This window comes from Rousettus aegyptiacus, unplaced genomic scaffold (genome assembly GCF_014176215.1).
Source record: "Rousettus aegyptiacus isolate mRouAeg1 unplaced genomic scaffold, mRouAeg1.p scaffold_m13_p_1, whole genome shotgun sequence".
Taxonomy (NCBI): Eukaryota; Metazoa; Chordata; class Mammalia; order Chiroptera; family Pteropodidae; genus Rousettus; species Rousettus aegyptiacus.
This window is the reverse complement of record NW_023416284.1, coordinates 4197575-4225326: the sequence shown is the minus strand read 5'-3', so window position 1 is coordinate 4225326 and position 27752 is coordinate 4197575. Positions and strand designations below refer to the sequence as shown.

At 48.7% G+C, this 27752-nt stretch overlaps 1 protein-coding gene and 1 long non-coding RNA gene across 4 annotated transcripts; one reads left to right on the top strand and one right to left on the bottom strand.

The window, feature by feature from the left end:
• Window positions 1-1079: 1079 nt before the first annotated feature.
• PARK7 (Parkinsonism associated deglycase) lies at window positions 1080-15706 on the bottom strand. Of its 2 annotated transcripts, none has more exons than XM_016158719.2 (7): window positions 15598-15706; window positions 14396-14508; window positions 12996-13097; window positions 11201-11260; window positions 10396-10465; window positions 7069-7155; window positions 1080-1425 (listed from the first exon to the last, which is right to left on the bottom strand). In XM_016158719.2, the coding sequence occupies exons 2-7, from the start codon at window positions 14483-14485 to the stop codon at window positions 1265-1267; spliced, it is 570 nt and encodes a 189-aa protein (XP_016014205.1). In that variant the 5' UTR covers window positions 14486-14508; window positions 15598-15706; the 3' UTR covers window positions 1080-1264. The 2 variants fall into 2 exon arrangements, with proteins under 2 accessions (XP_016014205.1, XP_016014206.1); XM_016158720.2 differs by having other exon boundaries at window positions 15503-15628.
• A 7400-nt stretch (window positions 15707-23106) lies between these two features.
• On the top strand, window positions 23107-25829 carry LOC107517664. 2 transcript variants are annotated; one of them, XR_001598575.2, is made up of 3 exons: window positions 23107-23226; window positions 24523-24684; window positions 25100-25829. It is a non-coding gene; the product is annotated as an uncharacterized LOC107517664 (long non-coding RNA). The 2 variants fall into 2 exon arrangements; XR_001598574.2 differs by lacking the exon at window positions 25100-25829 and adding an exon at window positions 24797-24962.
• The last annotated feature ends 1923 nt before the right edge of the window (window positions 25830-27752 follow it).

The window sequence follows — 27752 nt, the reverse complement described above, 5'->3', positions numbered from 1 at the left end:
ACTGGACTGGCGTCTTCCGACGCCTATTAAAGGTACACAGTTAACTGACCGGAGAGAAATGACAACCCTCTTAAATCTTCGCTTTTAGGCTTTTAGTCCTTACCGTGTAACACGTGTTGCAAGGGGTCTCTGGACCCAGTTTCAACGTGTGTGTGTGCGTGTGCGTGTGCGCGCAGGCTTCCCACACTAAGCAAATCTCAGCTGTCGCCAGCAGGGTTTCGGAGGGTTCAACCCGACTTGGACACTGCCCGAGACAGAATCGGATTCCACAGGGTGCGAGCTTGGACCCATGAGCCCACCCTCCTCCACAGGCGCCAGTCACGGCCCAGGCTGTGACTAGCCAGCGACAATGTGAGGGCCCAACGACCCCTTCCCTGGGTTCCATGAACTTGCTGGAACAGCTCACAGAAATCTCAGGAACACCGGTCCACTCACTAGATGATGGGTCTACCACACAGGGTCTTAATGGACACGACTCGAAGCTGGACTGGGACAAGCGCGGGGCCTGGACGGAGAGACAGGCGTGTGTGGGGCGCAGACAGAGACACACGCAGATGCAGACACACGGGCCTGGGCTCGAGGGAAGGGGTGTGTCCCGTGGAGCCTGGGCCTGGCCCGCGGAAGCGCTCTGGCGCCCCAACGCAGAAGCTCCCCGAGAAATGGACCGATGACCAGGCCTTCTGGGTTTTTATGGAGACTTCATACACGGTCAGCACTAAGTCCTTGGCCACTGTTACTGCCTGGGCCTCCAGGCCCTCTGCCCGCCCCCCAAGGCAGGGGGCGCAGCTGGAGTCCAGCCCTCTAACCACTGGTTGGATGGCTACCCTGTAACCAGCACCACCCTTTCGTGGGATCCGAAAGCCACCTTGTTACCATGACAAGGAACAGCTTGATCACTCAGTGCTTCTGGAAATTCCAAGGATTTGGGAACTGTCGGGTGCAGGGGCCGCCCACGGTGTCACGTGACGGTATCCCGTGCTCACTGCCCTCTCACCTCAGCTTCACCAACGGAGCTGCGAAGGAGGCTGATGACGAATTCGGTTTCACAGAAGAAATGAGAGACAACGTGAGGGACAATCGGTAGTCGCTGCGTATCCTGTTTATTCTGAAATGTGGGGACATAACCGCAGGTGGAGGATGCGCAGGGGACGCTTCGCGGGGACGGTGACGAGGGCTCCCCCGGGAAGCCACCGCTCTTGCTGAAAGCGGTGCGGTGAGAATGGGTGACGGGCGGCCCGTTTCCAGCCCTGCCGGGCACCGCGGCCTAGTCCCTGAGGACGAGCGGGGCCTTCACCTGCTGGGCCACCTCCGGGCTGCTCAGCGCCTCCACTATAGCGAGAGCGAACTCGAAGCTGGTGCCCGGCCCCCGGCTCGTCAGGATCTGGCCGTCCCGCTCCACGCGACTCTCCGAATAGCTGTAATGACCTTGGGTGTGAGAAAGTGAAAAACGGTTACGGACTGCCGGGCCACGCCGGACCCTGAGCAGCACGCCGCCGTGCGATCCCCCGCTGCGGCCTACCGCCCGCCTCGCACACTTCGATCCAGAACAGCGCACGGCGGCCACGCGACACGGCCAGGCCGCCCAGTGCTCCCCAGCACGGCGTGAGATTGCAGGAGCCGTGCACCGCCAAGGGCGACACACACTCGCCGCTGCTGACAGGAAACACACACACACACACACACACACACACACACACACACACGTGTGAGCCGGGCGAAGTTGCGTCAGACCTTGTGAGTGTTGCGGGAGGTCTCAGGGCAAATGCCCATCACTCACACTCGCTCTGTACGACGCGCCAAGTCCCTGAACTGAAGGGAAGCAGACTGTGCCCCCCATGACTGTAGGACACGCCACCCCAAAGGTCCTGCTTTGACACATTTGAGCTGAAGGCTCTTGAAAAACGACGATGCGGGGAGAGGCTTTCTCTGAGCTCCCCCCATCTGCCAACACAGACCCTCACAAAGCCCCTCCCTGGTTGGCCTCTTGTCACAGGGGGAGACCAGGAGGGACGCCCCAGCCGAACTGCCCCAGGCTGCCACACCCCCATCTGCCCTTCTCAGTGCCCGGCCGCCTCCCCCAGGCCCCGCCCCGCCCTTCCCCTTGGATGGCACTTGGGTCCGAATTCTCAGCCTCGGCCCAGGTCGCCCTTCTCGCTGGGTATCTCCCTCGAGTGCGAGATAGAGGTGCTGACCAACTGTGCTCTCCCCAACCCGTCCCCTGCTACAGCGCCCTCGGCCAGGGACCTGGCGGGGGAGGGCGGGTGGCGCGCAGAGCGGAGGGGAGGAACCGCCTGTGTTCTGCACACACGCTCCACTGTCTCGACGACACGCACAGCTCAAGGCGTCGGGAAGGGAGCGAGGTGAGGGGGAAGAAATCGCACTCATTCCTCGGGGCCGCGTGCCTTCTGCGTCCCTCGACCGGCCGCGCTTCTGCGACTCTAGTAACAACTATGCTTCTCCTGCGTGCGGGGAGTCTCGGCCACAAGGGCAGGGCCCCCCAGCGCACGCGGGGCACTGCCCCACGTGGAGCTCCCGCATCCTGGACGCCGAGCGGCCTCCCCCCAGGAGCCTCTTGGCGCCCTGCCCCTTCGCTCCAGAGCGGCGTCCCGCCTGGGAGGCGGTGCCTGGGTCAGACGGGTCCAGGCCAGGCCCCTCAGGTCGCAGCGCCCTCCCCGCACCCTCCCCGCACAACACGACCTGTCGACAGCTCCTCGGTCCCCCCTCCACAAGGCCAGGCCTTTGCCTGCCTCCAGCCGACCTGGAACACTGACGTCTAAGTGCCCGGAGGGCGGCCGGGCGAAGGACGGCCAGCCCCGGTGCCCCGTGCTCCTGTCCACCTGACGCAGGGTCTGAGTTCCAGGCCCCGGCAGGTTCCCTGCTCCCCCCACCTCCCCACGTTCAGCACCACGGGACAGGAGGCCACCCCAAAGTGCAGAGCGGAGCTCATCTGGTTCTGCCCCCCACGGGTGCTGGAGAAAGTGGGCAAAGGTTCTCCGTGGGGTGAGCTGACCTTGAACTCCAGGTCACGGTGCACAAGCGCCCTGGGTCCGGCCTGCACAGAGACTGGAATGGAAGTAACCAGAAGGGGGACAGAAAAGATCCTGCCGTCCCGGTGGAAGCTAATGGTGACCTGGCTGAGGACGGTGGCGACAGGGAGGAAACGGAGGTCTGAGATGCATCTTGGAGATAAGATGCCTGGAACTCGGTGAAGGGTTGGACGCGCAGAGGAGTCAAAGATGCCTCCCAGCCGTCTGTCCCCAGCAACTGGGGGATGGTGGTGCCACACAGTGACAGGGGACATGAAGGACACACAGATTTAGGGGAGGGGTTAAAGCTGAGGAGACTCCGTGGCTTCTTCCTGTGTGGTCAGTGCAGGCGGGGCCAGGCACACACGCTCTGGACCACCCTCCCCCGGCCCCGAAAGCCCGGGGACCACCACGCCTCCGCCCCCCACCAGCCAGGGCAAGCCCGCCCCAGAGCCCCAGAGCCCTAGAGCCCGGGGTGGGGGGGGTGGGGGGGTGGGAGGGTGGGAGGGGGCGGGGCTCAGGGGACGCTGGTTCAATGCACGCCATGGAAAAGGCAGCTGAAGACTCCGCTTAAAGCAGAAGTGACGCTTCCCCTGCTGTGACGGGCTTTACAGACCACACACACAATGGTCACGTCCTCTCAAGGTGGACGAACACCGCCTGTGACAATCTGTCTCACACTCCTCATTAAAATAACCGCACGCAGTAGAGCTAAAGTTCCCCAGTTCCTACGTGGAAGAAAAGAGGACCCCCAGTTTGAGGGAAAAGTCTTCATAACCTAACGTCATTTACAGACGGTTAAACAGGCCGAGGTGATTCTAAATGCTGAACTGGAAAGCTGAGCTGGGATGAGCTGCCCAGACTGGGGCGGCGTGAGGCACAGTTCTAAATGGTTCACTTCTCTTGTGGGTAAAATATTACAAATACCGATTAAACTGGTTAAAGATGTTCCACGGGTCTTTGCAAAACTTCAACCAGGAAGAGCAAATGGTCTGCGCTTAGCAACTACCGCCACCTAGTGGCGATGACAGAGAAAACAACGCACGTGCACTCGCCCGCTGATGTGATTCCGGAATGTGGCAAACTGACACCTCACGTTCAATCCGGCGTGTGGCGTTCATTTCGTTTAACTTGAGCGAACACCGCAAAGCCAGAAAGTCTATTCAGAAAAAAAGCATCCGGGGAGGCCAGGGGTCAGCAGCTCCCGCGGCTCGGCAAGCTGCGGGAAGCTCCCACGGGCAGGTAGCTGCTGAGACCTGAGGGCCCGAGAACCTGACACCCTTTCTATTTGGCCCTTTAAGGGGACGTCGCCAAGCAGAGCAGACCTGGGATCCGATCGGCCATGTAGCTGCCGTCTGACCTCTCTAAGCCTCGCTCCTCTTTTCTGCAAAGCGGGGACGACTCCGCCCTAACGGGACTATCGTGGGAGCCCAGTCAAAGCCGACACACAGATGGCCAGGCACGGGGAGCCGGGCCCCTGCCGCGTCCCAGTGCCGCCCAGCGCCCTCCGGCCACCCGGCCAGGGCTCTAAGTGCCTTGAACACTCCCTGCGCCCCCAGCAACCCTGAGGCAGGCGCGGTCATCCAGACGCCAGGCCAGGAGCGGGGCTCAGGCTGGAGCCCGCCAGGCGCACGGCGACAGCTCTGGCCCCAGGGGTCCTGCTCCTCGCCACAGCTCGGCCATAGCCTCCGGATGCCCGCCCAAGAGAATCATAGTCATGACTTAGTCTAAAAAGGGAGAATGGAGAGACCCTGCCCGCAGACTGCACTGTATGTTGAGCAAAAAGTTTCATACTGATCCAGTAAGTTCACTGTGACCAGCAGAAGGGCCTCGCCCAAGGAGACACCCAGGAAGTGATCCCAGCTCCACTTCGCAGAATGTTCTAGGGGGCAGAAACTTCCAACACCTTTTTCCACACCAGGGTTCACTGACTACACATGACGCCTGGTAGCGTCCACGTGTGTGGGAACCTCACCAGGACAAGGGGCGGGGCCTGGGCTCTGGCCTGACTCTGGGGGAGTCACCTGGCTTCTCGGCGATGACAACAGCTGGCTCGCTGGGCACTGGGGACTGTGAGGCCCCACTGAGACCGTGCAACAACTGAGTTGGCCTTCTGGTCCTCCCCACTCCCAATCAACCGGCACACTCAGGAGGCGCTACAGGAAAAACTCACAACAGACCCGCCTTCGGGTCCTGGAGGACCGTGTGCCCCTCAAGTCCTCCTCACGCGGCGCACACGGCATGAAGGCTGACTTGGTTTTTTCCAACCTGCCGAAACCTCCATCAGCTCAAAGTGAATTACACTCCTAAATCGAGACACGCCAGGAGCAAGAGCCCTCTTTGGAATCGATTTCCGTAAAGATGGTTCTGACAACCTAGAATCTTTCTAGCAACTTTTATAAAATTATAGGTCTTCGAGGAAATACTCTGGATCAAAGTATTCTTAAGAACATACAGAACGTCCAACGCCAAGCATGAACCCCAACGTAAACTACGGACTTTGGGTGATGATGACGCGTCAATGCCGGTGCACGGACCGTAACGAAGGCAGCGCCTGGCGCAGGAAAGGAGGCCACTGCTGCGTGAGGCGCAGGTCTCAGGGACTCTGCACTTTCTGCTTGATTCTGCTATAATGCTAAAACTGCTCTAAAAAATAAGGTCCATTAATTTAAAAAACAGCAACATCATGAAAGATGCATCACTTTCCTTTGACGCGAAAACGTAAGACGTAGTGTTAGTTGCTCTACTTTTTTAGCTCAGAATTAGCGCAGAGGAGGACCGAGATGGGGCAGAAAACGTGCTGGTTGCAGTTATCATCGAATCGGCCTTTGATACTATTATTTGGTTTTGTTTGTTCATTCACTGATTTTTGGTTGGCTGGAGCTTCAGGCAGAACCAGGGGCTCGTCCTCCTCGCCGGCTGAGCGGCAGGTGAGCTGCTCGGCCTCTAGCAGGACACGCCCGCTCCTCCCGCAGCGGCCCGCACTGGCGTGACGCTCCTCTCCCTCTGTAAGCTCCAGGGTCTCCGCTTCTGCCACGTGCGCTCCAGGGACCGATGGCGGAGGAAGATAGCGCCTGCCTGACAGAAGACACTACCTGGCTGATCCGAACGCCAGCGGCGAAGCAGCAGCTGTCACCGAGGAAGCCCTGACGCTCACGGAGCTGGACATTCAGGGCTCGGTTACAGGGTCTGGCTGTTAATTACATACTGCCTCGCATTGTAAAATCTGACGTATGTGTCTCTGCAAGCTGTTGACGCCTGGAGGACAGAGACCATGCTGTGCTTCTTTTATATTCATAGCCTCCAAATAAGCAGCAGCATCAGAAACTTAAAGAAATGTTTGATAAATTACTAAAAAGATACGTCGGTGTTAGGTTTAGAAGGCAAGCTGCAGAATGTGCGCGGTGCCCTCCTCTGAGCACACATGTCCAACGACGAGGGTGACGGGCACGCGCAGAGACGGGCCGGGGCGCGAGCCCGGCGGGGAAGCAGCGTCCGTTCCTTCGCCCCCCTCACTGTCTGCATCTCTTACCACGAAAAAGAAACTGTTTTTACAAAAATAAACTGATAAAAGGTAAACGTCTGGCTGCTATTTATAAGAGAAGCGTGTCCCACGGCAACCTGGCCTGCCACCCAGGCATCCCCTGAAGGGCCAGAGCGATGTCACTTCACCTTGGACCACGGGCAAAGGGCGCTTTCTGAAACTGCTGTCGAGGTTTAAAATTTACCCTCAGGTTTCTGGCCAAGTGTCTAGTAAAAATACTAGTGAAACTGGCACGTCATGATCTCTTCAACCCGAGACATCAGGACTCGGCTGGCCCCCGGCTCAGTCGCCAGCCCCCAACGGTGCACCCGGAGACAGGCCTCTGTCCCGCAGCCCACTCCGTCTCTCCAGTTCGAACGCATGCAGAGCACACGAGCAACGACCACACCGCGCCTGCGCTCGACTCTGCGCCTCAGATCATGCGGAACGGGAAACCGAGCCAAGTTACAGCCTTTAGGAACGGCCTTACTGTACGTCAACGTGTAAGCGCGTACTTACTTCCATTCATCATTTTGTCTTTAGCAAGTGGGTGTGTTGTAACTTTGCTTCCAAACCCTATTTCATGAGCCAACAGAGCCGTAGGACCTAAAAAAGAGATTAATAAAAAGATTTAAGTGTAGATACATGTGTAGAAACTCGTGTTAAAAACTGCAACAGCAAAAGTATTATTCAAAATCAGGAGGCTCTCACGTAAAAGAGACGTATGCTTCTGAAATGAAACACTTCTCGGTATGAAGCAAAGTATATTTATAACAAACCAGCGGGTGGGCGCTTCTGGCAAAGGTGCACGAAGTCAAAACGCTTCAATACCACGGAATCATAAAGCTGTGCCTCAATCTGCAGGGAGCCCGCAGACAACCTGACTGTGGCCCCCGGTCCGGGAACAGGCAGCACGGGTGTCGGGGGCACAGGAGCGGGGAGACCCGAGGCCTGAGCATCCTGCCTGACCCTCAGCCATCAAAAACTTCGGTCACACGCTCAAGGCCACTGGCACTCTCCGAACTTCCGGACTTGAGTGCTGTTTCACAGACTAATTTTATTTTTTACTTGAAAATAAAAAATTAGCACTCATCCATCCATCCATGCATCTCAGGTTGTGATCCTCTATGCCTCCCTCCTAAAATGAAGTTTTAAAAAATACACGGTTGCTAACTTGAGATTTTGTACCAAAATGCGCTCACTAAATATGGTCAATTTCGTTGACAATCACAAGCACATTTTGTAATAGTCCTCAAATAAGGACTAACACCAAAAAGGTGTGAACCTTTGCTATATTATCTTGAAACTTTTAAAAAAGTAGTCTACCTTTTTCCTCTAAGCCACACACACACACTTCTGAGACTTCATGTCACACCTAGAAAAACACGCTTTAGAGCGGCACCCTGACCTTCAGCGGTTAGGACGCCGTAGCTCAGACCCTCGGACGTCTGCGCACTTGGGCTTCGCCAAGCCCAAGCACTGGCCCTTGCTGGCCTTTCACTTTTTGACACAAGTCCAAGTGAGACGTGGTGACGTGGCACACCCACGGGCCACTCAGGCCACAGCTGCTCCAAGGGAAGAGCAAAGGAACAGGGCAGAGCTCCGCGAGCTCCCTGCCTCACGCCGTGTCAGCTGCAGACCACGTCTGGACTTTTCTTTCAGCTCGAAAGCCGCAAATATAGTGCAAGTCTCTCTCCACCTCACTTTCATTCTCAGTGTGAGACCGCTACGTACGGCAGCAAATAAAATCTGCGGAATTACCACTCGATTCTTATTTGAATGAGAGATAATACTTATTTTGTAAGACTTAAAAAAACAAGTAGTTGCCTACATCATCTTACATTTTAAAGCAGCCCTCAAGACACGACGTCAGGAACGTGTAAGCTGCTCCTCGCAGGGCGGCAACGGCTGCCTATAGCAACGTCAATGAACTCATGCTACAGCTGCAGGCGGGGAGTCACTGAGGTCCTACTCACCGCGGTGAGCGCGTCACCTCTGCTTTCTGGGGCCTAAGACATGCCATCTGGGGAATTAGGGAAGAGATGTTAACTAGATCAGGACGTGAAATTCTGATGGAGGAGAAGACTGTCAAGTCCCCGCAGGAAGTGGAGGGAGGACGGGATGGAATCCCCTTGGGTGGCCAAGGCGAAAGCCACCAGCGCCACCGTGTGGCACGTAACAGGAGGAACACCACAGCCACCGCCGGCCCCTCCAAGTGTCCCCGAGACTATGTAGACCAGGCACTGACAACTTCCAGGCCTCCTTCCCCTCCTCCTTCCCCCACACAGAGGGGACCTCATTTTGCATTCTTCGTTCTTCCCCCGGCGGTCGCCCTTCCAAGTCTGTCCCTCCCACTCACTGGCATTAGGGGCTAAGCTAATATTCTTTCAGTTCAATGGACAGTCCCTAATCACTAACGCAAAATTCACCAATCATCATATATTCACCACACTTCTTGCTATTTCTGCAGTCCCCAGAAGGGCAGCGCAGGACATTCAGCAATCAAACGTCACTGGGGCGCTGTTTGCTTTTCAATGTCTATTTAGATGACTGTAAGGTCTAAGCATTCAAGCCTAAGTACAAAACAGTGAACCAGACGTGGCTAATCTGGCCACCTGAATGACACAAAAGCCCAAACTGACATGTGCTTTTTACTCTCAGCAGAGTCACAAGGGAGCAGCCCCGGCCAGCCCTCCCCTCCTTCCTCTGGTGAGAGCACCTGAGAATGAGGCTGGGACAGCTGGACCAAGTCCTCCCACGACCATGCACCTCCGACTCCCTCCCCAGAGAGGGGCGGCTGCGTGGGCTGCATGGAAGGCGGCGTCCTGCAGCAGGAGTCCGGCCCTGCGCCCTGCGGGCAGGTCAGGAAGCTGGCGTGGAGCGGGACGCAAGGACAGGGCCCGCAGGCGGCCGCCTCCGGGGTCCTTCCCAGTCTCTAATGCAGCGGCGATTCTCAAACATCTGGGTCTCAGACCCCTTTAGCCTTCGTGTGGGTTGCGTCTACCAGTAACTGCCCCGTGAGAAATTAAAACTGGGTGATTTTTACAACACGAGAATATCCGCACACACACACCATGCCCGAATGACGCTCGCCGCACTCTGCGGCCACTCCTGTGTCTTCAGTGTTGCTCTGACCTTTCTAGCCCCTTGAAAGGACACCGAGAACCACGGCTCTGCGAAGCCCCAGGATCCCCGTCCACCACGTCTCTGAAAGTCTACGGTATTGAATAAAACATCTCTGGGCCATTTTACCCAATCCAGCTGTTCATTTACTCACTCCTCTGATAAACACTTAATGAAAACCTGTGACAAAAAAGGCACTGGTCACAAATGATGCTGTGGCAAACAAGCAGGACGGCAGAACACCATCTGGTGGCGGAGCGAGCCTGAATTTTAAAAATCAGGAAATCACGGTCTCCAACGTGGGGACGTCTACGAAGCGCCAAGGGCCTTACTCTGAGTTAAGTGGCAGGTCACGCAGTGCCTGAGAATGAGCGGGGCGAGCACGGGCGCAGCTGGCGCTCCAGTGCCCGGCCGGCCCCTGCGGCCTGGGTGCCGGCACAGGGTTTTGCTGTGACAGGCTGTTTACTGGATTCCAGCGGGCCTGTTTGCCACTGAGGTCAACCAAACGGAGAAAACACTAAGTTCCAAGGAACGAGACCGAAGGCACAGAGCAGCGGAAAACAACTACTACTCATTTCTGAAACGACACCAAGTTCACGTCACCCAAAGTGGATATGCCGACACAGAGGCCCTCCCGCGCTGGGAAGGGGCAGAAGCATCTGGAACAGTCCACTAAAACGACCCGCTCGCCATGTGTTTTTAAGAAAACCAAGGACACTCTACCTGCGCAGATGGCGGCGATGAGGCCCTTCCTCTTCTCCTGCTCCTTCAGAATCTCCTTCACAACAGCGGACTAGTCCAAGGAAAGCAAGAGAGCGCCAGGTTAGCACCAGGCCACAGCCAACCTCCCGCTAGAAACTGGCAGAATCTAATTTGAGCTTAAACCAAAAGATTTTTAAATCTATTTTTCAGTAATTTTCTAAATCATTAACATAAAAAGTTATCAAACGCATAATGTGTCTACATTCCTAAACCCAACTAGGGCATTTATTGTAAGGGAAAGGCCTGCTTTTCTTAAAGACGCTGAAGGACTGCACGGGAAAAGCCCTTTTCCTGGGGCACAGGGACCCTCCCCTTCCATCAGGCTGACACCCCATCTAAGGCTTAAAGCCAAGAAGCAGGGGCTTCTCTGGATGCCATTGTTCATTCGAGCTGGCAGCCCTAGCCCCCTGCGACCCTCCGCACCCTGACTGTTGAAAAGACAACCAATCTTTCACCTTCCTATGCTTAAGCCTTCATAAAACACAAAATTTTTCTTTTGCTCTTGACAGGGAAGGAATAAAGTAGTCTAACGTTTGGACTGTATTCACCAAATCTGTTCATAAATTGTTCCACCAATTCAGCTTATTTCTGTAGTAAATGTCATTAGAAGTAGCTTTTAAAAATTAAATTAGAACACCATTTTAACGTCACCTGTTCTTATTTTAGTCACGGTCTCCTTCCCGAAACATTTTAATAATAACAAAATCAAGAGAACGTCAACAGATGTTGCAATACTTCGGACAGATCCGTTATACGGACAGTTTACCTCAGACAAGTTCTGTGCGCCCAGGTTACCGCCCGGCAGAACCACGACGTCATACGGTCCCTGTAAGAGTTTTAAAAATAAAACTGAAGACATTTCCATTTGAAGCGTGCACTGAAGTGGCAGTCAATAACCCTTTCATATTCTAAATATCAGTCATCACGAAACCCTGTTCACAGAACAGTGAATTCAGGTGGCTCTCTCTGACGGGACGCAGAGCATCCGGAGAGTGGTGACGGTGTCTGTGCTGCGGCCCTGTGGGTGCAGCACGGTCCTGTCCCTGCAGAAACAAACCGTGTGCGTGCAGATGGCCGTGCACTACATAGACCCAGCCGCACGCACGTGCTGCACAGATGCTCACATGCGAGGGAGATACCCCCGCCACTGGGGAGGGGAAGAACGAGAAAGGGACAGTCCACGTTTTGACTTTATGTCTGTCTTTGCTGTATGAATTATTTTTCAACAAGAATGTACATGATAATAAAATATAATAAAAAACATTTTAAGTAAAAGGCACAGAAAAAATTTTAACTTTATGAAAAATGAAACTTGAGAGAGAAATGACATTTTAGTATCCCCAAATGTCCTAGAAATCTAATGATTTCAAACTTGCTAAAATTATAAAATGGAAATTGGTTCAACAATGCTTTCGAATGCTAGAAAGGTAAAAATGTAGTCATCAAGCAAATTATAAAACTTTAGAACATATTTAAAGGAATATTTAGTATTTAGAATTACTTTTAAAGACTATAATCATCCTACTGTTGTTTTAAAAGCAAAACTAAAAAGGGAATATATGAAGTACAGAATTTCTTTCACTGCTTTTAGAATCTGAAGTGACCAACAGACACAAAAAGTAATAACTTTCCTAAAACACCCAGACACAAGATGAAAAAGAACGGAGGAATACCTACTTCTACGTACTTTAACATGCTATTTAGAAAGTTTCAACAATTTATATGTAAATTCCAATATTCTAATACTCCACAATCTACCACTGAAATATCTGAACTTACTAAAAAGTAATAAACGTTTTTCTATGCATTCGTGGGCAGCTAAGTATGGGGCATCACAGTCCCAGGACCCTCAGGGGGACACATTCATGAGCTGGCTCTGCCTCCTTTCATGCCAACTCTCACTCCAAGAGTGTACAGTCCACATTCCTGTCACACTGGCCGGGAAAGCCTGCGCCCCCGTGAGGTGTGTGTCTGTACACGTGTGGGCAGGCTTGCTTCTGAGGAAAGACACCTCAGCTCCTGACAGTTTCCCAGCAATAACAAGAACTATAATTCTAAAGATACTGAAAAAGTGACATAATTTGAGTGGAACTCCCACTCCTCCCTTAATCTAACCACTGATCAAGTTATGAGTTATTTCACATAAAATGAATCACGCCACCACTTCTGTGTCACTGAAAAAGGAAAAAAGTCACTTTTGAATAAAGCATCCAAAATGAATGGGAAACGTGGCAGCTGATTCTCTTAATACCAAGTAATGAAGCTGCAGCAGGAGGCCAGGCTGCCTGCGAAGGCAAGGAAAACCCTGCTGAAGTGTCCAGCCCACCCACTTGCTTACTGAGCACAGGAGGCAGCGGGGGACCGCCAGGGTCTGCGGAGGCCGTGTGGAAAACGGCAAAGTCCTCTGCTTCCCAGGGCTCACCGTGGGGAAGATACTAAAGCAAAGTAACTTTCTTAACATATGTGTGTGCTAACAAGGCCTTAGATGCAGTCAAAAGACATCTCAAGAAACAGGTAAAAGAAGCCATAGGGCAGAATAATTCCAAGTATGGAGAACGAACCTCTTTTTTTGCATCTTCCAGACTGGTATCAGGACAAATGACGACATCTCGGCTACACTGCACGGGGTCTTTTCCAGCCAAACCAGCGATGGTGACCTTGATCTACGAGAAAAACGTCATCATGATATTTAAGAACACCACAAAGTAACATTTTTACAGCTGCCCTGTTTTAAAATAACTTGGCAGGAAATACTGCAACAAAACCATGAGCTGGCAAAATATACTTAGTAACTAGGTTTGTCCCAGTTTGCCCAGGACGGCCTTGATTTTACAGATGCTGTCCAGACACCCTGTCTGGTTAGTGTCCCTTCTCCCACAGGTGTTCTGGTTTGGCCAATAAATGATTTGAGCATTCCATTAATAATCTATCCTGCCAAGTTACTTGCCATTTAAACCTCATGGTATTCTCTTAAGGCAGAAATCCAAATTAAAAAAATGAAGTAGTTTATCTTGCAAAGATTTACAAAGTTCATAATATCAAAAGCTAGTACTGGAAAAATGGAAATTTCCCTACACTGCTAGCGGTCCCACGTGTTGAGACTCTGGAGTCATTTGACAAAATCTGGTCACACCAACTAAGGGCTGTCCTGTGACTTAGCAAGTCCACTTATAGGCACCGAGGTGAAAAAACTTTCAGATGTTTGCACAGAAGCCTATACAGGAAGATTACAGTATGTAATGCCGTGAAACCACGTAATAAAAGAACGGATTCAGAGAGATGGATTGCAGTAATACTACTAAGCAGCATTTTTAAATAAACAGCCTGGATCCATATGCATCTTCACTCATGAGAACCACACTAATGCAGGTCAACACTCCGGCCAGGCGGCCTGGGCCTGCGCGCTCACTCTTCTGCTCACTAACTCGGCAACACAGGCACCCGATTTGGTGTCCCTGTGCCTCAGTTTCTTCAACTGTAGAATAAGGATGGTAGTAACTCACAGGGTTGTTGTAAGATTTATACAAATTTATATAAATCCTTAGAACGATACCAAATACTCAGGAGATGCTATTGAAGTGTTCAGTGTGGTCATATACTACATACGTACACACACGGATGTGTAATACAGATATACTACATACATATACAAGTATGTAATACAGACATGCAAAATGAAAACTAATGCTACTTTATCTCTGGAATTGGAAGGGGAACAGAATTAAGAAAATTTACAGAGCGCTTTATGAAGTTCTATTTCTTTAGGGCATTTGTTCTTCAAGAAATGTGTCTGAAAGAAATACGGTAAAATGTTAAAGAGGCATTAAATGTGGAAAACAAACGGGTGATTATGTTTGAAATATGTCATAAAGTAAATGTGATTTTATTCAAAATGACTTTTAAAAATCCAAAAGTGTTTTTAGAAGTGTGGCGGAGGGCCAGAAAACCCGGAGGGACTTACTCCAGCTCGTCTCATGACATCTACAGGAATGACCGTCTCCATCTCCTCTGCTCCTTTAGCCAGGATGACCAGAGCTCTCTTTGAAGCCATTTTTAAGTTGTATTTTTTAAAGGCTTAGTTAAAAAAAAAAAAAAAAAAAAGATTTTCAAAAAACTTTCACTATAACCATGGAACAGCAAACTATCTTAAGTTCAGGAACATTTGTAAGCAGCCTAACAGGGAAAATTTTCTTACAAACATAACTGAATATAAAAAACGCATCTGAAGGTAATATTGGTTTACGTAATAGAATCTCAATTACTGTGTGAGATGAAAACACAGCTAGGCTGCTAACACGTGTTTGTACTAATTTCTTACCATGTTGTTAAAACCTGGTTTCTAATAATATATTGCAAATGAAGTTTGCTACAACACAAGGACATGGGTCTTGCATTCCACACAATGCAGGAGATAAAAAGTCTTTTTTTAAAGCACTATTTTATAGAGAAATGACTAAACTAAATTTCATGGGCAAAAAAACTACACAAAGTCTACAGCAATGAGTCTATAAGGCTTTTGGAGGGGATTTTTTTTCAGTTCCAATAACTGTACTTAAAATTCGGGCCAGGCGGTTTAGAAGTGTTAAATATTTGAACTTTTTTTTTTTTTTTTTAATTATAGAGATGGTAATCCCCTCACTAAAAGCAAACCAATAACATTCTCTTTGCCCTTAGTTCTCTCGTAAACCGCAGCTGCCACGCCAGGGTCTGAATAAGTTTTAGCCTAATCTTTATCTGTAGAGTCTGATGTCCGTGCAAAGTAGATTTTAATAAAACGATTCCAACAAACGGGGTCATTTCCAAACTGGCGGGATGCTATGCACACGATTTGGGAAGCTTTACACTTAGTACTACACTGCCTGTCGACACGCTTATGCTAGAAAGCCGCACGTCCTGAGACGCGGCGGGCTGCGGGCGGGGGTCCGCGGGGGACCCAGGACCCCGTTTCTGGGCGCTTCCTCCCGAAGCCCCGCCCCAGCGGCGCGGGGCTGTCCCGCCGGCGGCCCGAGCCCGTTCACCGCCCGCAGCGCCACGGCACGCGCGCGCGCCGCGCTCCCCAGGCCCCGACCTAAACCTCGCCTCTCCTTCCTCAGACGCGGTTCCTCGGTGGCGTTTCCGCGCCGCGTACAACTAAACTCAAGCAGGACTAAAACGGGAACGTACCCGTGCACGCACGAACGCCCTCGGCTCCGCACTGCGCAGGCGCACGCCGCCGGGTTTCTCACCTCCCCTCACTGCGCAGACGCGCGCCGCCCGGCCCGCCTCCTCGGCCCCTCGCTGCGCACACGCGCGCCGCTCGCGTGCGTACGTCACTTCCGGCCGAATCCACTTCGGAGAACCGTAGGGGACGGCCTGCCTTTCCGCGTCCTTAGGATGGTTCCAGTTGGAACACCCAGCACGACGAGGACTCACGCATCCTCACTAAATTCCCCCCGCCCCGAATGGTCCGACCTGCCCACAACACCTGCTGGATTTAACCCGCTTTTTGCCGCAGCCCATCGATACAATGCCCGATTCAAGGGCCCTGGTTCTCTGTTTTAAACATGCATATTTATAAAATACAGCTGTTCCTTCACGCTTCCTCTGTGCACTTTGGTTTCTCTTTGTATTGTTCCTCTTTCCTGGATTGACTTCCCGTGTTGCCTCCGCTTTATTAGGACACTTCAAGGCCTATCCGGCCTCTCTCTCCCACGTTCGGTCACCAGTCCCGGTTACACGCGATAATTTCACGTACATTAGTTTCCCAGAGTTTTTTTTTAAAGATCTCAATGCTGCTTTTGCATCCATAGGATTAGGGCAACGCTGAGCACGTAAATCTAACAAGTATTTGATTAAATTATCTCAAAACATAATTTTTTTAAGTTTTTGAATAGTCATACTTTTACTAGTTTCAAAAACCGAAGGAATAAGAGTTATATTGAATAGACAGTCTTTTGCTCATCTGTGTCCCCTTCCAGTTCCATCTCCACCTCCTACAGGTAACCACGTTATTAGTTTTGGGGCGTCTCTCCAGTATTTATGCAAATACAAGCAAATACAAATATATACTATATTTTCCTTTCTCATAGAAATGTAACAGACTATATGTATTGTTCTGTACTTCCTCCCGCCACCACCGCCTTAATGAGTACGTTGGAGATCTTTCCATATCAAAAAGTTCCTCCTTTGTTCCACCCAGATGGTATGCCATTGTTGGCATGTCCCATGTTTGTCGTTTTTTTTACTGGTGCCCTGCTGATGACATTTAGGTTATTTCCAGTCGTTTTCTCTATACACAGAACTGCATCGAATGACATTCATATGTCTTGTTTGTGCAGGTGGAACTGGAGGGTAAATTGCCAGAAATGGGAAATACACTTGAGCAACTCCATACAAAAAGAATCGCTTAGCACTCTCACCAGTAATATAGGAGATCGAACAGTATTTTAAGTTTGGCTGTGTTCTTAGAGTTTCAATTTAGATATTAAAAACATGTTTATTTTCAAAGAAATAATGTTATTTTTCTTTGGTGGTTTACAAAGCACTTTATCTCATACAAGGCTTATCATGGTGGTGAGAGTGGTTTTTATTTAATGTTTAAAACTAAATAGATTCATTTCTACAATACATACAGCACTGATGCAAAAATTTTAAGTGTCTGGAATTTTGCATTTTCTGAAGAAAACCTTTTTGGTGTCCTGGAATGACCTCTCTTTTGGCTATTTGCCAAGGAAGCAGGCAAAAGCTTCCCCCTTTTATCTTGGAGAATGAGAAATAGGAAGGAGAGGAGGCAGGTGGTCAGATACACGCTTCAAGAGTCATTGAGGGGTTTAGGTCAATAAAAGGAAAACCAAGAGAAGACAGGTTGTTTTGATCTAGTCTGCATAGTAAACTCTTGTGAGGTGACAGTACTGGTGGCTTGCTGCAGCGTAAGATCACCGTGACAATAAAAATGGCAAGACAGATGGTTCAGCACTAAGAGAATGAACCCGAGTTAACATTCCTGAGATGTTGCATCACCTTCAAGATCTGAAATGTACCTAAACTCACCATTAATTTTTATCAAATGAATATATTACACACAGTTTTAGAAACTCAGATGTTACTTATGGTAGTAGTTGGATTATTTTTCAGAAATGTTCACTCTCACTTTTTCACCTGCAGGAGTGGAGGGTACTGCCCCTTGAGTTTGGGTTTGTCCTTGTTTTGGCTAATGGAATGTTAACAGACATGAACTGATCGAAGCCTTAAAAAAATCACTGACCCGATGGTTAGGCTTGCTGACTGGCACTTCTGCCTTTTCATAGGCAGAGCTTTCTCCCAGTGAGGTAATGGCACCCTCTCAACTTGGGTTTTAAAATGAGCATGTGGAAAGGAGCTACCCAAGCCAACCTGTACTTGTACCTGAAGCAGATCACCATAGTCAAGTGCCAGGCTTGACTCAGATCTTGTTACACAGCTGTAGCTCACTGATACATCAGTGAATGGCTCAGAATGAAAAACAGCGGCCTCTGACTCAGTCCTTCATACCTCTCAGCCTTACTCTCCAGAGGCAAAGATTTTTCAACTCTTTATTCCTTCTGGTAATTATCTGAGTATTTTAAAACAATATGCTGAACTGAACTATTATTTCTCATTTATTGGTTTTAGACATTATATATTGACTTCCTGGCATGTTTTACCATAATTTTCATTTCCCAAATGCAGAGGTTGAAGTCCAGAGGGGTGAAATAACTGTATAAGGTCTTGCAGAGGCTTGGTCAGATTCATTTTCATGCCAAATTTCATACTCTACCCACCACAGACTCTATCAGTATTACTTAATAATAAATCATTAACACTTATGACACTGTCTTAACTCTATAGTTCATACCTATTTCTCATCACACATTTACAGAACAAAGTCAAAAAAACTAAACCATTTACCAAAAGACATTGATCAACGGTTGGCAATGAAGACACTTCAACGAAGACAGGTCAGTTTCTTATTTCCGGGTAGAACCACCCCATCCCATCCAATACAGTTTTATTCAACACTTGACAAGTCTCTACACATTATGGGAAGTACAAACTAAAAGATTCTCTGTTTTCATCAGTTTCTTGCAGCAACAGTTAATTAAGCAATATTGTTCTGCCTTGTGGAGCTCACAATTCAACCATGCAGAAACGGTGTTGATAACGTTAGTGAAGGAGTTCACTAATATACTACTTAGCACATTGATTATTTTGAGTTAAAGGCCTTTGGAAAACCAGTGCAAAAACAGGCACTCTAATTTCCATTCTTTTCCTCTGAAAGCAGATGAAACTCTCATATGAGATCGGCCCTCCCTGTGCCAGGAGGAAAGAAACATTCTTATCAGAAGAGAGGGCCTTGAATCTGGCAGAATTTGTACAGAAACCTTTTTTTGTTTTTGTTTTTTTAAAACAATTTTCCTTCAGTCTCCCCATTTTATTTTAGTTACCTTTTCACAATTGCTACTCTTCGTTCAATTCAGTTTATAAGCATTTAAGTTTTGCCACTGCTTTGGGTCTTCGTTTCCTTATGAAGGCTCCCAGGTCACAGTAAAACTTATATTAAATAAATGTGTGTACTTTTCTCCTGTTTATCTTTTTAGGACAATTTAATTCTCAGGCCCGACCAGAGACCCTGAGAAGGGTCTGTGCTTCCCCTACATTAGCAACAGTCCTCATGACCTTATTGATCCTGGTTCCAAAAGCAACTCTCCCCAGAATTCGCCTGGTCACCAAAAAAAAAAAAAAAAAAAAAAAAAAAAAAAAAAAAAAAAAAGCAAAGAAACTGCTGCCGGGTTATTTTTTCATGGATCACTTACATCTTAAATCTTATCTTACTAAATAACACACATATTTCCAATTAATGTATCCTTTTATTTCATTGCTAGCACTTATTCTAGGATTTTGTCTTGTTTTATCTCCCCTTAATCCCTTAATCCTGTGAATGTCACAAAACCTTCCTGTCTCGGTCAATGCTGAATCCCTAGCATCTACTGCAGTCTCTGGCACATAGCAGGTGCTCAGTAAACGCTTCCTAAGTATTACCCTAACAACGCCCTCTTCCTTTGAATATGGTTATAGATTAATATATGTGTAGAACACTAGTTTACGGTATGATTTCAATCAACTTTATTCCTATCTTAATCGTATTCTCCACATCAAATTCCTTTCACCACACAGTGAATGGCGAATTGCATATGCAGAAGTAAACTTAAATATCATTTCTATGTCCTATTCATTAAGCTGGGGAGGGGGTGAGGGTGTTAAGTTGTAGTTATTGGGTATAAGGAAGCCATTTAGGGGTATTACTGTCTTTTTCAACATCCACTAAAGGTTGGGTTCAGGGCCCGCTCTGGAGAGGTCCGGCAGCAACGGCGAATTTCCCCTCCGGAGACCCCGAAAGGTTAGGCAGACGAGACCAGAGAAGAGTGGGCGAGCCCTGACATTTGAGACAGCGCTGGCGCAAGGGGGAAATTCTGACGCCGAGGTCTGCGAGGGGCCCCGGGGACGGCTTCGCCTCTGCACCCACCCCGTGTGAAATGCCCCCCGAGCGTGGGCCAACCAGCACGACACCCACGGCCGGCTGGGCGCCGGAAGTGGGCTGGCCGGCCCGCAGTGACGTAAGGCCCCTTCCGTCGGCCGTGGCGCGCGGCCCCCGGCGGCGCCCGGGATTGGCCGAGCCCGACCGCAGTGGGCGGGGCGCGTTCGCAGCCGCCTGCGCGCCGCGCGCGGGCCTGCGGCCGCTGGCTCGGGTCAAGTTCACCGCCGCCGTGCGCGGTCTGCAGGAAGCGTGCCCGCTGGGCCGTTTCCTTGTGGGTGGCGAGAGGTATCTAAATGACCTGGCCAGTCACGCTGGGGTCTCCGCCGTCCTGGGGTCCCCCACGCCTCTGTGACTTCCCGGACTTCCGGGGAAGTTTGCGGCTTGCGAGTGCGCGGCAGGAAATAGACCAAGGGAACGAGGGCGTTGGACCTGTTCCCGGCCTCGGGAGCCCTGGGTGTTTTGAAGGATCTAAATCCAGGCTCTGCTGCATTCAGGGTGTTAATTACCTCATTCATTGATGAGTGAGGTACCGTTTTCTGTTGCTCGTCACTCGGAAGGCACTGCCATGATGCGTTATTGGCATCCTATTTCTGGAAGTAGAGTAAGATCCGATTAAGATTTCAATAATGAGTTATCAAACACTTTAAAACACCTTTCATTTGTAAAATGTGAATAGTAACGCCTGCCCATAGTTTGGCGAGGACTTCGTGAGTTCTTACCTAAGACACCAAGCTCTAAGGAATTGAAGCGTTTGAGTCCCTTCTCGTTATTTCCTATTGTGGTTTTTTTTAGTTCTTATTATGCTTCGGCAATGTTTTCAGATTCCAATAATCTCAGAAACATGCAATGATTCAGGAACCAAGCCAACATTTATCTCGATGGGCAAAGTAATCATTCCAACCAGCGGCACACATCTGAATCTAGCAGGATTTTCTTGACCCCCTGCTCTTCCCCTGTGGACCATATTTGTTTCCTCTAACCGGAATGCCCTCTGTTCCATTGCCAGCTTTTCGGCTCAGTATCATCTGCCCTGCAAAACCCGCTCACAGCGCCAGTCCCTCCAGGAAACGTTTCCTGCATTCCCATAGCTCTTTGTCCTTCTACAGAATTTCTAGGACTGTGTGGCCTTATCTCGGTTATTTGTGTAAGCTTTTTTCCTTCCCATGAATGCTGTTGGGATGGCGCCTTGTCTATATGTGAGTCACAAGACAGAGAAACTCAGGAAGCATTTATGGAGTGCCTGTCATATGCCCTGCCCTGCTTTGAGTGTCGGGGCTACAACAGGGGAAAAACAACGCCACCTCTCTTGGAGCTTACGTTCTTGAGGGGCAGAAGAGAAACAAACGAGCACACAAAAAATGATATGTGCAAGTTTGTAACCTGCACTTCGAAGAACTGTGAAGGAGGGAAAGAAGATGGAGAATTGCCGAGAGGGGTGTTCTCTTAGTGGTCGAGGAAGGCTTTTTCCTGAGGATGAGGCAACAAGTCTTAGGAAGGTGGGAGGGAGAGCCTGTGAGAAGGGGGAGCGCATCTGGTACCGTAAAGAACATCAAGGGAGTCCCGCGGGAGCGGGGCGGCGGGATGCAAAGCCAGAGAAGCAACCGGGCAGGCTCGCGTCCATGCTCGCATTAGACCTTCAGTCAACACTCGTTGGATTGAGTTTCTAAGGGATAGAGAATAATTTAATGACAGTCGCAATGAAACTTGGAAATTTCTGGAGTGGGAGTCTCGGGAGGCACATATAAAGTATTCATAACTTAGACACATGTATGTTGGAACTCTTTATATTAACTGAAAAAAAATCTTAATGAAAACCAATAGTTTATGCAGCAATTATCCATTATGGTGTACACCCAGAAGACGAGGAGGCAGATTTTGTGGAGAAGTAAATTGATAGACACATGAGTGAAATTATTTGGTAGATAATACTGACGGCTATTACAAAGTTCTGAAGGGAAAAAAAAAATCTATGTCCTGATGTTGTCTTGCTTTTTCTTTTGGGGGAAAATACTTGAATGTTAGTTGACAAAAGCTGAGTTTATGAAATAATTAGATAAGCTTGTAATTTATATTTTTAAGAGCACTTTCCAAGGTCAAGGCGAGTAGTGGGGGCAGGGAACCAGTACCCTTCAGCATAAAGTCATAGCTTTGGGGTAACCTTGTTTGCTGGAGTGACGTTGCTTTGATCATACTTGTCACTTGCAGCCCAAGGAACACCTTGCTCCTTAGTGGCATGTGGCAACTCTCGAGCAGAATTAAAAAATACAGAACATTTGTTTATTTAATAATTTTGGTTACTCTTTTTCTTTTTTCAGCCAGTCTGGCTCCCTCTGAAAAGTGGCTACTATGGGCTATTGATTCTGCTCTTCATAACATTTCTTAAAGTTTAAATTTAAACTGTCAGTTTCTTGGCAATCATTCATGTAGACAACATCGAATGTGGTTTCCAATTCGGCTCTCAAACCACTAAATTGATAGTCTCACTTTTGGACGTTGAGTCAACACTTCTTTTTATTCATTCATAAGAATGAGTAGATCCATTAGGAGTAGCTCTCAAATTAGTCATAACTCCTGGCCAAATGTTAAGGTAGCCTTGGAATGATTCTGGGGTTGATGGATGCCCAAGGGGCATAGATAAAAAAATTCTGGTATCTGTAAATTTGGATAAGGAAAATCGCATCTTTTATTTTCACTAATCTCTAATGGAAATCTTACATTTGCTTCTATTTTGAATTTAAAAATTCCCAAAGCGTAGCCAAAGAAACAGTTTGTGGTGCCACACCAGTAGAAATCACGTATTTTCATATCTCATCACATAAAATACCAGTTACGCTCTAGATGAATTTGAGATCATGACAGGCAGATATTAATGAGGAAGTCCATACATTACCACACTGCAAGTAGGTTTTTAAAATGTTTGGTGAGAGTATGTTTCAATACAGTTGGTTTCCTTTGTAATCCTTTGTATTTATTATATTTTACAAGCATAAGGACATTATTCTGGGGGATTCAGAAGCAGGGAGTCCACAAGATGAAGGGGCCCCAGGCATGGGAAGGGTAAGGGTCCTCAGTGAGAGTGCGAGCTCTGGAGCCAGATAGCCAAAGTTGAACCCTTTCTCTGTTCCTTACCAACCAGGCGACACTGGGCAGGCCACCTAGCCTCTCTGTGCTCTAGTGGCCTCACCTATAAAGAAGGAACAAAGGCTATCATACAGTACGACTGAGGAAACTACAGAAACACCTGGAACGGTGCCTTGCAGGTAGGAAGCCCTCAGGAAGTGTCGGCCTTTAGCGGAAAAGCATTTTATGCGAGATGGGAGGAGAGGAGAACTCTACAGCATGGGTTGGAGTCTGTGCATGCCAGAGGACGTTCCGGGGAGCGGGGAGAGAAAGGAAACACTAGGCCATGACGAGGTAGGCGGCCATGAGACTGGAGTTCAATTCCTTCCTCCCCCCCTTCCTTCCTTCATTCAATAAAGGTTTCTTGAATGCCTGCTATATGCCCCTCACCACTTGTGGGGCCTGGAGCAAGTGTCCAAATGGCGCTCACATGCCATATGTCTAAATATTTAAAACGTGGGAAATCGAGTAAAGAAGTGTTAACTATGTTGTCTTCTACCACTTCAACAGAGAAATCGCCAAAATAATAAAATTAGGAAAAAAAAACCCACTGTTTTTACGAACAAAGTTTGGAAAATGTCAAAGTTGACCGAGTTTCATTTTTGCAGGTGTCTGAATGTTTTTTGATGGCACGTAACTCATAAATTATTATACAGTTAAACAAGAAATAAATTTATTTTTCTTGCCTTAATTTCATTTGTCAATTGGGAATCTCACATAATTTGTGGTTTTTGACAGTACTGATGTCAAAGTTTAAAAAATCAAATATGATTGTACAGTCCAAGTATACAGAATTTGTATGTAGGTAACATAAAATGTAAATGTAAGCATGTAAAATTCTTTAAAAATTATTTTTTGTTTCTTCAGAAAAGTTATTTTTCTTCTAAAAATTTCAAAATTATGTATTAAAAATTTCAAAATTATATATTAAAAATTTTAAATTATAATCAACAAATATCAAATATCTAGTTATTTAGATCTATCTGAGACTTTTTAATTTTAGAAATGTTATTAAATTGTATTAAATATTTTTGTAATAATTAAAATTGTTTGCAATTCTGGGGTTCAACATTCTTCTAACTGATTCTAGTAGAGAGCCCGTATTACAGCTCCTATATTACTCACTCCATAAATGCATAAGTGTTAGAGACTTTCACATCGCAAAGTCTTCCTCAGACTTCATGTGCAACTGTTGTGAACTCCATGCTAATTCGCAAGGACTTCCGGAATCACAAATGGGGACAGAAATAGGATGGAGAAAATTGACCCTTGGGATTTCTGGGAAACTACACTTTCCATGATATTCTTGCATAGCGATAGATTTCGCAGTGATCTGCTCCCTTCGGGTATGAGGGATCTGATGAATGGGCGTGCCTCTCCCCACCCCTGCCTCCCGGCTCTTCTGGGGTTCACACACTCCCTGCTCCCCTTCGCAGGACCACAACACAGAGACGCTGTCACCTTGTGTTCCCAAGACACAGCACAGGAACTGTGGGGTGTGTCCCTGGGGACCGACTGTCATCCCCAAGGGCGATGGAGCCACGGAAGGGTTCTACGGCTCTATACCAGCATGAAGGGTCAGACCTCCAGCAACAGAGGTGCCCGCTTGTTAAGTCCATGTGTGTGTGTGTGCGTGTGTGCGCGCGCGCGCGCATGTGTGTGTGTAATCTGTGGTGCCCTGCCCTGGACCGAACGTATTTTATTTAACAGTGCAGTTAGCGTGATGTGTAACATCTAACTATTTGGACACGTGGGATGTGAGCCTCCATTCGCACTTTTGCCCTGGATGCTCGGAGTTGGAGGTGGTCTGAAGGTGGAGATGGATATTTATGAATCAGTAACACATAAGCAGTATTACGTGGAGAAAGTGCGAGCTGGGAAGATGAGTAAGCGATTTGATGACATCTTCCCTCACAATGTGTGCTTCCTTCTCTTCCTATTCTGCTCTCTCTCTTCTCATTTTCTACTCATTTTTTTTTCCTTCTAATTCCTTTGTAATCTTCTCCTTCCCAGGCCTCAAAACTCCTGTTGGCATCGAAAGCATCATACATCTCCAACAACGACCACTGCCCAGAATAGACAGGTGCTTGGGGGAGGGGCGGGGACTCTGAGTCTTGAAAGAATTGATCCATCGGGAAATAAAAAGTACAAATAGTGAGTATTCCATTAGAGCGCCTCTAAGATGTGTCCTGGGGTGACAGGAGCACACCTTATAAAAAGCTCATTCTGAGGTGCTGTTTTTCTTTCTCTTTCCAAATATTGCCTTTTATCTTGTTTAGAGCAGTTGAACCTTCAGGTTCTTTAACTTCAGAGCATATGCACTTGAGATATTCATTATTAGACCCATAGTAAATGAAAATGAAACAAAACTTATTCCTTGGCTTTGGGTGTGATGTTTAGAAAGTGACAAAATATATTATTGCCAGAACTGCTGAGGTGTTGACGTTTGCTTGAGGTCATCTCCGACTTAGCCTTCAGAAAAGAGATGAATTTTTTGTTACATTTGAAAGAGCAGAACTCTAAAATGACTAAAGCAACGTGATACACATTTTAAAGCAAATGAAACTTGTACCGGACGTGCATCTAATTCACTCTGCAATCTGTGTCGGCTTCCCATGAGGATTTCCTCAAACAGGAACGCAGTAATAAGCACATTTAATAAAATTCTTTAGACACCTGAATAAAGCGGTGCCTAGCCTCCAGCAGAATAAGTCTGAAATGGTTGATTTTGTTTAACCGTAGGCTGATAAAACCAATCTTGAGAACCTTTTAGCTCAGTAAAGACTTTCATGTCAATGGCCTGGCTTGAAAAAGTGAGCTACTTGCTGTGCTGGGAAACTACAAATGTCACTTTCAAGGGAGGTAATATCTTTGCCCACAGAATATCCAAAACGTAGTAAGTAGTATCTAGTTTAGTGAGACTATATTTTGGTTAAATGTCATGCTGCAACGTTAAGCCCGTGTGCCACATGTAAATGAGGAGGCCACTTAGTTAGTTCACGACTTTGAAAGTGTTAGGTGATCGGCAGTGTAGTTTTACATTCAGCGAACCCACCCCCACCTGCCCCGAGAAGTCAGTGCAGGGGATCCCACAGTTACCACAGGTGGAATGGCTCTCAGATGACTTTGAGACTTTGAGAATAAGTTCTGTAGATGGCCCAAGCATTTTTTCTCCTCTTTCGCTCCTTGCTCGGGGTTGTTTTACGGCTGATGGGTATGGAAAGGAACATTTCAAAACATTAAATCTCATACTAACAATGACTCTTTTCTGGAGAACTCTGTGCCAGGCACTGAGCTAAGTACTTCGTGTTCATGTCTCATTTACACCTCTCTAAATGAGGACGAGCTACAGTGTTTCTATATCTGTAAGGTGTGTTTGGAAAAATGGAGACCTAGGGCGGTTAGGAAATTTGCCCGAGGTCACATGGCCATCAAAGGTCAGGAGCCTGGATCCCATCCAGGCTAGCCTGACACCAAGCTTGGGCTATCCTCTGCTGCTCCCGTCCCATGGAGAATGGGGCCCTAACATTCGGGGCAAACAAATGAAAACCACTTCGCATCTACTAGGATGGCTATAATAATTTTTTTCAATTAAAAAAAAAAAAAACCAGGTCTACAGCCATGCCACCCTGAACAAGCCCCATCCCCTCTGACCTCGGAAGCTAAGCAGGGTCTGGCCTGGTTAGTGCTTGGACCGGAGACCATTTGGGAAGACCAGGTGCTATAGGCATAAAACGATAAATTAGGAAATTTAAAAATAGGTGACCGTAAGCTGACAAGGTCCTTGTAATCTGTGAGGTTAACCAAGGGTTGGTCGCTCACCTAAAAAATAAATAAATAAATAAGAAATAAATAAATAAATAAACAAATAAATAAATAACAAGCGGGAGCAAGGATGCGGGGACGTTGGAATCCTTGCACATTGCAGGTGGAAATGGAAAATGTGGCCGCCGTGGGAAACAACCTGGCATTTCCTCAAAAAGGTGAAACAGAAGCACCTGGCGATGTGGCCCCTCCAGGCCTCCGTGTCCCGCCGGAGAACTCGTCCACAGACGTTCACAGCCGCGCTGCTCACGGCAGGAACGGGCCAGGGCCCGCGCGGCCACCCACGCGACGGCGTGTCCTTCGGTCGTCAAGGGAACGCAGCGCTGACACGCGCCGCCAGCCGGACGGACGTGCAGACACGACGCTGCGAGAGACGGACCCACCTGAAGGCCGAGCGCGGTGCGAGCCCGCTGGGGACGGGGACGGGGACGGGGACGGGGACGGGAAAGGCCAGCGGTCCTGGGTCCTCGGGGGGCCGCGGGGCGGGGGGGCCTGGGAAGCGGCTGCCGCTGGGGGCGGAGCCTCTTTGGGGGCCGGTAACAATGTTCTGGAAGGATACGCCAGCGACGGCTGTACCGCGGAGTAAATGTACTGAAACCCGCTGAAATGCGCACTTTCAGATGGCGAATTTTAGTTACGTGAACTACACCTGAATTTCCACCAAAAGGCAACTTGAGGTCAGATCCCCGGAGGTCCTTGCAACCCGGCCGCGTCAATGCCACGCGCCCCTTTCTCTCCGTTTCCCTCCGTCTCTCCCTCCTTCTCCCCCCACCTCGCCCGCACTACGAGGAGCACCGTATCAAGGAGTCAGGTCGTCCTGGGTTCCAATCTCTCCTCCCCA

Excerpts from the sequence above, each read along its gene's own strand:
- PARK7 (XM_016158719.2), bottom strand. The coding sequence starts at position 14,485 with ATGGCTTCAAAGAGAGCTCTGGTCATCCTGGCTAAAGGAGCAGAGGAG. Across the intron at positions 7,156-10,395 it reads CATCGCCGCCATCTGCGCAG|GTCCTACGGCTCTGTTGGCT; the intron begins GTAGAGTGTCCT and ends TCTCTTTTTTAG. Across the intron at positions 1,426-7,068 it reads AGACAAAATGATGAATGGAA|GTCATTACAGCTATTCGGAG; the intron begins GTAAGTACGCGC and ends CTCACACCCAAG.